The 11,100-nt window shown below is 46.4% G+C and overlaps 3 protein-coding genes and 1 non-coding gene across 5 annotated transcripts in view; 1 reads left to right on the forward strand and 3 right to left on the reverse strand.

Annotated features, from left to right (window-relative positions):
- The window catches only part of LOC123182372 (serine/threonine-protein kinase STN8, chloroplastic), a 4,117-nt gene extending 1,957 nt beyond the window's left edge, over nucleotides 1–2,160 (forward strand). The window contains exon 3 of the mRNA XM_044594913.1: nucleotides 1,201–2,160. Within this exon, the coding sequence (XP_044450848.1) occupies nucleotides 1,201–1,944 (744 nt within the window). The 3' untranslated portion in view covers nucleotides 1,945–2,160. The remainder of the gene's footprint in view (nucleotides 1–1,200) is intronic.
- Nucleotides 853–926, reverse strand: TRNAI-AAU (transfer RNA isoleucine (anticodon AAU)). The gene has a single exon. It is a non-coding gene; the product is annotated as a tRNA-Ile (tRNA).
- Nucleotides 2,125–5,101, reverse strand: LOC123182374 (thioredoxin H5). Its single transcript, XM_044594916.1, has 5 exons — nucleotides 4,046–5,101; nucleotides 3,209–3,267; nucleotides 2,879–2,992; nucleotides 2,634–2,756; nucleotides 2,125–2,541 (listed from the first exon to the last, which is right to left on the reverse strand). The coding sequence occupies exons 2-5, from the start codon at nucleotides 3,224–3,226 to the stop codon at nucleotides 2,365–2,367; spliced, it is 432 nt and encodes a 143-aa protein (XP_044450851.1). The 5' UTR covers nucleotides 3,227–3,267; nucleotides 4,046–5,101; the 3' UTR covers nucleotides 2,125–2,364.
- A 231-nt stretch (nucleotides 5,102–5,332) lies between these two features.
- On the reverse strand, nucleotides 5,333–8,621 carry LOC123182373 (ubiquitin-conjugating enzyme E2-17 kDa). 2 transcript variants are annotated; one of them, XM_044594914.1, is made up of 5 exons: nucleotides 8,469–8,621; nucleotides 7,503–7,582; nucleotides 7,244–7,371; nucleotides 6,047–6,151; nucleotides 5,333–5,732 (listed from the first exon to the last, which is right to left on the reverse strand). In XM_044594914.1, exons 2-5 carry the CDS (start codon nucleotides 7,570–7,572, stop codon nucleotides 5,589–5,591), a joined length of 447 nt encoding a protein of 148 aa, XP_044450849.1. In that variant the 5' UTR covers nucleotides 7,573–7,582; nucleotides 8,469–8,621; the 3' UTR covers nucleotides 5,333–5,588. The 2 variants fall into 2 exon arrangements, with proteins under 2 accessions (XP_044450849.1, XP_044450850.1); XM_044594915.1 differs by having other exon boundaries at nucleotides 8,391–8,601.
- Between the last annotated feature and the right edge of the window lie 2,479 nt (nucleotides 8,622–11,100).

The raw sequence follows: 11,100 nt of genomic DNA on the forward strand, positions 1-11,100 counted from the left end.
GCCACCATAATTCTGACTCCATGGCGACACAACGAAGCACCGAAAAACCAGTTGAACACGTCGGAAAACCGTACCGAAACCAAAGCCCTACTTTATGCAATCATCGTTACCAAGCAGATCCCAACACCTCCGGGCACCCACCTCAGCAAAAAAAACTATCATCCGGCGATGATGTCCCCAAGGAGGAGAAAGACGAAAAAATGCATGCATCGCATGATCTAGCGAATCATGGGTTTCCCTCAGAGTCAAGGTCGTCAGACGAGGAGAGGAGCACAACCCCACATCAAAGCTCTCAAGATATTCTAGGGACTTTGCACGCATTGTCCTCGCTGGTTTCAACCAAGACCAGAACAAGGATTTCTCCCGGACATCCCTCAACCTCATGTTGCCCGAATCACCCTTCCATGAGTCACAATAGACGACGTGAAAGTGCTTCAAAAGGTGTCGGCAGGTGCGCAGAACCGGAGACGACATGTTCACCCAAGCCCCACCGACGACCACCCCTACTAGGAAACCCCTAAGTGACCACAGGACCCGTAGTCCTGGTTGTGTTCACCATTCCTCATGGACCAACACAGTGCCGCCATCAACCACCTTTTTTAGACTAAAGCACGCTGATAGAGCACAAAGAGGCACCGGAAGAGTTGGGGACTAGGCAAGCCTATTCTTCCCACGTTAGAATTTTGATGAGGTATGTGTGTTAACATGCTTGGAAGGATTGGTTTGAGGAAAATACATGGTTGAAAATAGGGTAAAGCTCCGTGAGTCTTAGTTATCCAAGTCCAGAAGATTCTCCATAGAAAGAAAATCCAAATAGGAAAAGAATAATTTCTGTCAGAAAACAAAAAAAAATGGCCCATACAGGTCTCGAACCTGTGACCTTCGCGTTATTAGCACGACGCTCTAACCAGCTGAGCTAATAGGCCTGTTGTGGTACGAAATGAAATAGCATTTTATTTGATACATTGAATAAATCTCATGCTAGCAGCAAAGCAAAACACCCGCTCGACGCCCGCAATGGCCGATAAACTCCAAACGCGCGCGCTCTGACATTTGAACTTGTTGGATGCTAAAGTGTACATTGGACAATTTTGATGCTAGCAGGAGCAAAAACACCCGCTCGTCTTGCTTATACGCCGGCAATGGCCGATAAACTCCAAACGCGCGCGCTCTGACACTTGAACTTGTTCCCGCGTGCAGGGCGACCGGACGCTGGGCAACTACGTGACGGACCGGGGCTTCCCGGCGAACCTGGAGCCGCTCATGTTCGGGCGCGCGCTGCGGGGCGTGGACGCGCTCACCCGCGCCGCCCTGGTGGTGAAGCAGGTGATGCGGCAGCTCGTCACCTCGCTCCGCCGCATCCACGACACCGGCATCGTCCACCGCGACATCAAGCCCTCCAACCTCGTGGTCACCCGCCGGGGCCAGGTCAAGCTCATCGACTTCGGCGCCGCCACCGACCTGCGCATTGGCAAGAACTACGTGCCCGACCGCACCCTGCTCGACCCGGACTACTGCCCGCCCGAGCTCTACGTGCTCCCCGAGGAGACCCCCACGCCGCCCGCCGAGCCCATCGCCGCCATCCTCTCCCCGATCCTCTGGCAGCTCAACAGCCCCGACCTCTTCGACATGTACTCAGCCGGGATCGTGCTCATGCAGATGGCCACGCCGGCGCTCAGGTCGCCCTCGGGCCTCAAGAACTTCAACTCCGAGCTCAAGGCCGCCGGCTACGACCTCAACAGGTGGCGGGAGACCACGCGCCGGAGACCCGACCTGCAGATCCTGGACCTCGACTCCGGCAGAGGCTGGGACCTGGCCACCAAGCTCATCGCGCAGCGGGAGAAGGGGCGGCTCTCCGCCGCCGCCGCGCTCCGGCACCCCTATTTCCTGCTTGGCGGAGATCGGGCCGCCGCCGTCCTGTCAAAGCTGCAGCTCACCAAATAGTAATTGATATGTCTGGCTACATAGAACAAGCGATCAAACCCCTGCATATAGTATCCATATAGATGTCCATCCCATAAATTCTGCCCTGAATCCTGACATGAGTGAGACGCAAGATCACCAATGGCATTGGCAATTTTGTTGTACAGTCATGATTCATGAGATCTCAAGGCATCTGGCTGGTGTCAATCAATCAGTACATTGTTTCGTGCGAGTTCATATGGACAGCGTGTGTGGTGCAGAGTTACAGATGCTGGGCTAACTTAATTTACTGCTGATCGAGTGTGGACACTACCAAGAAATCCTACTTCTGCTGGTCAGTTTCTCGAACCTACGTATGCCGCCGAGCAGGCTCTTGCTGATGCTCCCAGCCAATGGAGGCCGTGCTCGTTCTGAAGCTCTATTGACTGGCGGGCAGGAACATCAGGTTTTGTCCTCGAAAGACTGTTTACTCATAACTTCGTCACCTGGCCGGCAGTATGGTTCGAACTTCTGCTGAAGATCGGCCTGGTTCCCCCCCACCATCTTGTCGATCTCCTTCTTATCTCTCAAGAAGATGAATGTCGGCGTGGCACGTACCTCGAATTCCGTGACCAGTTCCTGACAAAAAAAAAACATATATCGAAATGACATTTAGTTTGAGCATTCGCTCAAAGCTGAATTAGTAATGAGCCGGTGGAACATTTGTGTACCGGTAGTTCGTCTACGTCCACAGACACGAAAACAAGATCGGAATGCTTCAAAGAGAGTTCGGCGTACGTAGGAGCAGCGATCCTACACGGGCCACACCATACTGCGCTGAATTTTACAACAAGCTGTGCAGTTGAAAAATGTCAGCATGGTTAATCAAAACAAGTGCACGAATTCCAAATTGGAAAGTCACATGCACCTATGTATCCTTGTGTCCAGAGTATGAGTTGGGTTGTAAGCTACTTACTGTTTTATTGGCGTCAGTTGCATCTTCCACTTTCTTCTCCCAGCTCTTTAGATCGGTTATAAGAGTCACATTCCCAGAGCTGTAGTCTAGGTGTTCCTCCTCATCTACAGGGTTCTGCAAAGGGAAGCATAACCAAAGAGCTCGATTTACTAACATATAACTCGATAAACGGCTTCCTTTAATTGGGCCTTACTATCAGTTGACCAACAAAAAAAAGCACTACGTAGCATGGCAAACAAACACAAGCTATGCAATAAAGATGCTAGTGCACGATTCAGTTATCAAAGTTGCCAGTTGTAAATGAGATGTATGTGAGTAAAAACTACTCACGCTGCCGCAGCATCCCATTGGTTCGAGCAAATCCGTCAGGATGTCCGGACTCCTGGACTCTGGTAGACGAGGAGGAAAAAGAGATATATTTTCAGTGCTGATTTCACTATTTGACTGGATAAAAGCAATACGCTATGCCATAACATGATACCAATACATCAAATATGATTAACATAGCTAGCTCTAGATGGCGAAATGGTGAATATAAATATGTACTACTCCCTCTAACTCTAAAGAAATATAAGAGAGTTTAGATCACTAAGGGAGTACCTCTGTTCTTAAATATAAGATGTTTTGACAGTTTAAATTGAAGTGCTAAAACTTCCTATATTTAGGAACAGAGGGTGTACATACAAATGGTGAATAGCACTTCAATTCTTCAAAACAATGGCCAGAGACTGCAGAAATATGAACAAGAACAGACCAGCCAAAAACGTGCTGTTTGTTTTAGATAGAAAAATTGAAACAGATTTGATGCCCAAGTCACAGCCACGGCAAATCCAATAGAACCAAGAAGTTTGTCTGCACGATGGCGAATCTTGCTCAACATATTTGCCTGAATCCGCACGCAACAGTTTCAGACGATCCTAGGGTGTCGATTTTTTTTGCCCAAAGGAGATGCATTCATTAAATTGGAGGAGACCTCCAACAACAATATGACGGTTTGAACGCCAAGGAAAAAACATACGATTACCACATCGCTTAGATGTATATTGTAGATTTAGGAAATGCCATGATATGGAACCGGCAAATAGCTTTCGGCAGCCATGCATGCAGCCTGGTTATTACTCTATTACATTGTTGAGAGCAGAACGAAATGCACATATACATGCATACCTTGCGCAGGACCAAGAAGCCTATGTTCCTCCTCCTGATGATGATGGGGGATCCAACGGAAGATTCAGATTTCCCCGCGTTGGACGCCTGCCGGCCGTCGTCCACGGCAAGCCCACCCCGGCGGGCGGCGGGGGCTCGGAGAGAGGCGGGTGGCGCCGGGGCGGAACGGCCCTTGCCGTTAATAGCAGCCGCTCAAACCGTCGAAACCGGAGGGCGTGGTGACAGGGGATCTGCAAATAGGCCGAGGGAGGGAGCGGCTGGGAACGGGGTTCTGGGAAGGGAAGACGTACGCGCGCGCGCGCGCGGGAGAGGGAGGGCGAGAAAGAAAAGAGGCGACCGACCCCACTCCCTCGTCCAAAATTAGTTTGGTGATTTAGGCCTGCGGAATGGACCAAACTGGACGGCGACGTGCACGCGAGCACGGCCGTTCTGCCGGCGCAGCACAGCACAGCACAGCGCCAAGACGTGACAAGGTAAGGCACACGCCGGTGCTAGCGCCGATCAGCGGTGGCAGCACAGCCCAGTATTTCGGGTGGCGGTGGCCCTCCTGGCTCTGCTGCATACCGTGGCGGCCATGGTTGCTGCTGCGCCTTGTCCACACTCTTATTTGCCGGCTTGAGTTTCTATATGATTTTTTTTAATAATCAACAGATGCAAGGTGCTTACAGAAACAAGCCGTTTTCCACTTTAAGCACTGGTGATTAAGCATAAGTTGATTATTTTTCAAACACCTACCTATATAAGCACTCAAAACATCTAAAAATAAAGGCGCACGTGCCGCTGCTTACGATTTCTGAGGAAATCTGTCGTCTTCACCTACTTATCATGGCTAGAGACTCGAAGCTCATGACAAAGTATGGAAAACTCTACAGAATACAGTAGAGAGCAATGCAGAAAAGGACGGGATAGAGTGGAGAACATTACCGCTTTTACTTTATCTGACTGATGGACGGCAGCTAAGATTATACTCCGTCTGATTTCATTTACTTTGCATATTAGCTTTGTCTTAAATTAAAGCTAGTAACTTATAAACAATTACTAACACCTACAATATCTAATCAATACTAGTAACATCAGATTCATCATTGAATGAATGGCCAAAGTTTACAAAGTTTGACCTAGGGCAAAGCTAATATGCAGAGCCAACGCGTTTTGCAGCGAGCTTCTGGTATATTGCTAGTTGCAACTACCCTTTGATGCTTTAGCTGCGAAGAACAACCAAACTGAACATCCATACATACGAAAACATGACCTAAAACCAAAAGAAGATAAATCTGGACAAGGTCATTAAGCAAACATGTTTTAATGAACATTTACCAAATAACACCAACACTGATGAAGGTTAACCCAACAAGCATAGGTGAATAGGCTGATAGGCATGCATGTCTGCCGATACTAGTGGCAATTGATGATAGGACCGACGCCGAATGCAATTTACAATCCTTGAGGATTGGATTACACACAACCAGCAACAAATCGAAGAAACAATGGCCCATAAATATTTTTCTTGAAGCGACATTTCAGTTGTCCACGATGCAGGTCTTCAACCCATGGCGTACTTCTGCGTCCAGCTGCGGGCTGTCGTCTCATACTTTGACCGGTCCGTCTTGTACATGTGGGCAATCTCGGGAACAAGGGGATCATCCGGGTTGGGATCGGTCAGCAGGGAACAGATAGAGAGCAAGACCTGTACAACATCAAAACAAGCAACAGATCAATAATGGATAGCAAGCAGTTTATGATATGGCTATATGACGGTGGTTTCTGGGGAAGTGCAAAACTGAACAAACATGCACTCCTTTTGGCTCTCACATGTTAAACAACAAAAGTGTTCCTAAATATTGCAGATTTTCACAAGGATATGGCAGGGATAGCATGTAGCAAACAAGTAATGCAAAAAATAGTGGTACTGGAGCAGACTTCTACAAGTGACTTGTATTTTTAGTAAGCATATAGAGAGTTATGTGTGCAAATAGAAATGAGGATGGTGACGAGGATGACCTTAGAGATCGTCAAAGCAGGGCTCCACTGCTCCTTAAGAATATCAAGGCATATGCTTCCATTGCTGTTGATATTAGGATGGAAGACCTTTGTCTTAAAAGATACCTAAAAGGAGAACATACCAATTAAAATGGCAGAAAAATGGGTTAAAATGCATTGTAGGGAGGAATATCGACACCTAAACATTAGGATACTGCACTTATAGCAATGTACAAATAGTAGAACAAATGATGCATCCAAACCCCTCATGGTCCTACTAAGTCCTTCAATGTGGATTTTAGTCAAGAAGGAAGATTGAGACGAAACGAAAAAACATCAGGTGTTGTCTATCATATGCTACATACGTTAGCAACAGCAACAAGATCATTATAGTGCTGTCATAAACAACATCATCCATGCCACTGTCTATCCCACCTCATGAAAACTGAAAAGTGATTGTGTTTACTCACAAACAGGACAATCCTATATACCGAATTACTAACAGTGTTACAACTTACAACTTTGAAAGACCACATCCAGAGAGAAGGATATTTCAGAACACACTGCATACCATGTTAGCTATATATAACCAAAAGATGATTTTATGGCAGGCCATAAAGGGCCACACAGAGATAGTTATAATACCATGAGTGGACATTGAGAAAAGCATCAACAAGAAAGTGCACATAACACCTAGCAGGAGTACATGTTACGACCCTTCTACGCAAAAAGGTGATCACAAGTGTTATGGGCATGATGAGTGGATCTAAATTCTTTTCCCAAAAAAGAGAGGATAAAGTATAGGATAACCCAAACCACTCAAACTAGAAAAAATGGATCTCTTTTAGGTGGCCCAGAAGAGTCGCAAAGAAGGCAAATATGGCAGCAGATAAAGATTAATTAGCTGTTTCCTTAGTAAGCAAGTTATATTCCAGAGATCAGAGATTGAGATTGATATCGCCTATTGTTTATGTGTCGCAGTTAGTATTCTATTATTAGGATATCTACTCTATAAAAGGACAGGTGAACCGGGCAGATTAATTGACTAAGAAAATATAGAACCATTGTTGTTCTATCTAACAGGCGAGTGTAACTCCCTGGATGAGCAGGGTGGAAATAACAGATAACTTTCCAGATTACAATATCAAGGACTATGAAGGCAGGCAGAGCACAAATAATGAGGGTTTACGAATAAGAGGATGCTCCTATGTCCTATACCTTTGGTGGCTTGAAGGGGTAATCCGGAGGGAAATGAATGTTCACTAAGAAAACACCACCGGCATAGGGACTGTCAGGGGGTCCCATAATTGTTGCTTGCCAATGAAACATGTCCTCACCAGCAGGACCTAAACAATTTACAAACAAAAATTAGAGTGTATGAGATGACATGCCAGGATAAAGCAGGGAACAAAAGGTGTGAACGAAGATAGTGTTGTATGGCATATAGATGTCCAATGGAAACAAGTCAAATTCAAACCTGCGCTGCATGATGTGGGCGGGTCCTTCTGCAGGTCCTTCAGTTCCTTGAGGATGCGCTTTGATGCCATGACAAGCAACCTAGAAGGAGAGAGAAAAGCTGTTCTAGTTACAACATGATGAGGAACAAAATTGCTGTAGCCATGACCCCAAATTTACTCCATGATGATGACACAGCCTCATAGCTGTGAAAATGTAACTCAAACATTCTACTCAGGAAGCTAAACAACCCATCGAAATCCTATCAGAAGTAGGAATCAGCAGTTCAGCCCAACACAGGAACATATCAATGTTTCATACTCCCATGGCCTATGTACTCATGTATTCAGTAATAAGGGCAATAAGGGATCAAAGTAAACAGCAACTACAAAGCCCAGCTTATGAGAGAACAAACACTAGCTCACTAGTACACAATTGCCACTGGTGTGGAAACCCTGCATCGATTCGGGATCTCAGAGACCAAATAAACCTCGAACCTCACATGAATACATGAGACTGGACGAGTGATCCTCGTAATTCTCAGATAATATACTCGTATGTAAGCATGCGACAAACAAGCGAATAACCTAACAACACCAAATAATTTTACGTAAGCATCGCCGAGAACGTGAATAACCTAACAACCTAGCGGCGGCGGCGACGACGACCAAACGCGCGGCCCCCGAGAGATCGAACACAATCGAGTCAAATCACCCCAAGGGGCCGCGCACCGAATCGGACCCCCGGCTGACAAAACCCCCATCGAACCACGAACCCACCGCGGCGGCGACGCGCCAAACCGAACCAAAGCGCAGATCTACCGGTGGGCGGCACCAACAAGCACCGGAACGAAAAACTCTAGAGAAACATGGCGGCGGCGGGGACGGATCCGGATCGGGAGGGGGCTTACCCGCGCCGATCTGCGACCGGGCAGGGAGAATCACGCGAAGAAAGCTGGACGGGGGGAGAGAGGCGAAGGTTTCCACACCTTTTTGCAGCGAGAGGTTGGGGACGGCGAGGACAGAGGGACGGAGGACGCCTGCCTTTGGTGGTCTTTTTTGCTCCGGGTCCGCCCCTCGCTTTGTGGTGTGGTGTCGTGCGCGACGGGTTTGGTTTGAAACCGGGCGCCGGGTCCGTGGCCGGTATTTATAATTGGCCCGGCCGGTCTGCGTTTGGAACGTTCCCCGGTCTTTTTTGTTATTTTCGCTCTCGAAATTACTGATTGTCAGAAGAGTCAGGCAGAGGAATCTATTCGTTTCCGGTAGGCGAAAGAGTTTTTTATGGAGCTAGACAAATTCCAATTTGCAATAGCCACTAAGCTAGCCTTGAAATGTGCTCGATTTGTGCAGTTAAGTTTGTATATAGGGGCATCTCCAACGTCGATTCTCAAACCACCCGCATACGTTTGGATGTGTTGTGTCATCCAACTTGAGACTATATCGGTCCGTCGAGTGGTCCAGACATGTTTTTCCCTGCAAATTGGAAGCAAAGTTGGGGAATTTACATGAGCGCGGCACCCACGATGTTGCCATCATCGGTGCTAAGGAACGGAGCTTTCGCTTAACAACTCACTCGTGCCACCACGAGGCAACCAGGAGGAGCACGACGATGTCAGATCCCTAGATCCGGGTCAGGACGCCGCCCCTCAAAGAGAGAGGGCACGTCCGAGGTACCCGCCGCAACACCTCACGTTGCCCACACAACCCGAGAGGAGAGTCACCACCATCGCAATGATGCCCGCCAAAGAGCAATGATGCGGACCGCCATCCGGAGCCACTGCCCCGGCATCCCTGTCATGAGATACCGTACGCCGCTTACATCATAGCACACACAACCATGGGAGGAAGAGCGATGGCACTCCATCTACTCCTAGCCCGGCATCAGTCCCCGAGTCTGGGTACACTAGTAGAAAACATGGCTTTGGTTCAGCCAGAAAAGAGCATTAATCCCGGTTGCATTACGAACCAGGAATAATGTGAGCATTAGTCCCGGTTCGAGCGGCTAGGCCATCGTACAGGCATTAGTCCCGGTTCAAATGAGACCTTTAGTCCCGGTTGGTGCCACGAACCGGGACTAAAGGGTGCGATGCCCATTAGTACCGGTTCGTGGCACCAACCGGTACTAAAGGTTAGACCTTTAGTCCCGGTTCGAGCCACCAACCGGTACTAATGGGGTTTGAGGCATTAGTACCGGTTCATGGCACGAACCGGTACTAAAGGTCCCATTTTCAAACTCTACCCCCGCTGGATCGCCTTTTCAATTTTGTAAAAAGCAAAAGAAAATGATAAAAACTTCAAAAATTAAAATCCTTCCAGATGTAGTTATGTTACTACATGTACTAGTTAGGAAAATTCAAAAACTTAAATTTGGACATGTTTTGCAAAAAGTGTAGGGAAAATGTAAAACGGCTATAACTTTTGCATATGATGTCAGAAAAAACGTATAATATATCAAAATGTTCAGCACGATTTTGACAGCCTACGGCCTGTTTGCAAATTTTTAGAATTCTCAAATTCTAAAAGAAAAAAAGTTATGCTCAAATTTATGTTTTTTTGAATTTTTGTTAAATCTGGTCAAACGATGGTCAAATTACTTATTCAAGAAATATTAGTGTTACTAAATAATTATTCAAGAATATTAGTGTTACTAAATAATTATTTTATTTTTTTGAATTTTGGTCAAATCTGGTCAAACAGTGGTCAAAAAATGGTCAAACTAATTGTTCAAGAAATATTAGTGTTACTAAATAATTATTTCAGTTTTTTTGAATTTTGGTCAAATCTGGTCAAACTGTGGTCAAACTATGGTCAAACTACTTATTCAAGAAATATTAATGTTACTAAATAATTATTGTTTTTTAGAACAAAATGAGTCTTGAATAAATATTAGTTTTTGAATAATTATTCAAACTATGTTACCATCACATAGCGGTTTCTGATACAAAATGAGTCTACAAAGTAATAAATGAAGATATGTATATTACTACACCCATGACACTTCCCACTATGGAGGTAGTAACATAAACTAGTAATATATGTATGTTACTAGTCTAAATAAATTACTCCCCACTATAACTAGTCTTAGGCTTTTTTCCGTGGATGGCATATGTGGGACAAGGGGACAACAGGATTTGCCCGTGTGGTCGACCTCCAAGGTGAAAAGTATATGTCCATTCCATCCAGTAGAATCAAAAGCACCACTCTGAGACGTACATCTCTCGTTCTCTTCACCAATCTAAGCACAAGGAGCAGGAGGTAGGCTGGCAGGTCGCAACTTGGATTGGGTAGCCATAGTCTGACTGACGTAAAACGTTGCCGTCGTTGGGGTAGGTCAACTTTTTCTCTGTTTTGACCAAAGCAAGCGCTTGCATGCAACGCCACCGTTTGACCCATACCGGATCCGTTGAGCGCGTCGGTGTAGAAGCCAACGTTTTGGTTCCGGAGACCGCCTCCGTCAACAAAGGCAGCGGCAACTTGACCTGACTTGCAATATCAGCAACTGCCACCAGATCCTCTTTCTTTCTGCCTATAAGGATTTGCTCCAGGGATACTATAACTGAACCAAGCATAGTTTCAGTTGGAAAAAATATCAGTAACAGTAAAATATCAGTAACAGGCAAG

The sequence above is a fragment of the Triticum aestivum genome, chromosome 1D, assembly GCF_018294505.1.
Source record: "Triticum aestivum cultivar Chinese Spring chromosome 1D, IWGSC CS RefSeq v2.1, whole genome shotgun sequence".
Taxonomy (NCBI): Eukaryota; Viridiplantae; Streptophyta; class Magnoliopsida; order Poales; family Poaceae; genus Triticum; species Triticum aestivum.

Excerpts from the sequence above, each read along its gene's own strand:
- LOC123182374 (XM_044594916.1), bottom strand. Across the intron at positions 2,757-2,878 it reads CAACTGACGCCAATAAAACA|CTTGTTGTAAAATTCAGCGC; the intron begins GTAAGTAGCTTA and ends TCAACTGCACAG. Across the intron at positions 2,542-2,633 it reads TGGACGTAGACGAACTACCG|GAACTGGTCACGGAATTCGA; the intron begins GTACACAAATGT and ends TTTTTTTGTCAG.
- LOC123182373 (XM_044594914.1), bottom strand. The coding sequence starts at position 7,572 with ATGGCATCAAAGCGCATCCTCAAGGAACTGAAGGACCTGCAGAAGGAC. Across the intron at positions 7,372-7,502 it reads GCCCACATCATGCAGCGCAG|GTCCTGCTGGTGAGGACATG; the intron begins GTTTGAATTTGA and ends TAAATTGTTTAG. Across the intron at positions 5,733-6,046 it reads CTGCTTTGACGATCTCTAAG|GTCTTGCTCTCTATCTGTTC; the intron begins GTCATCCTCGTC and ends GATGTTGTACAG.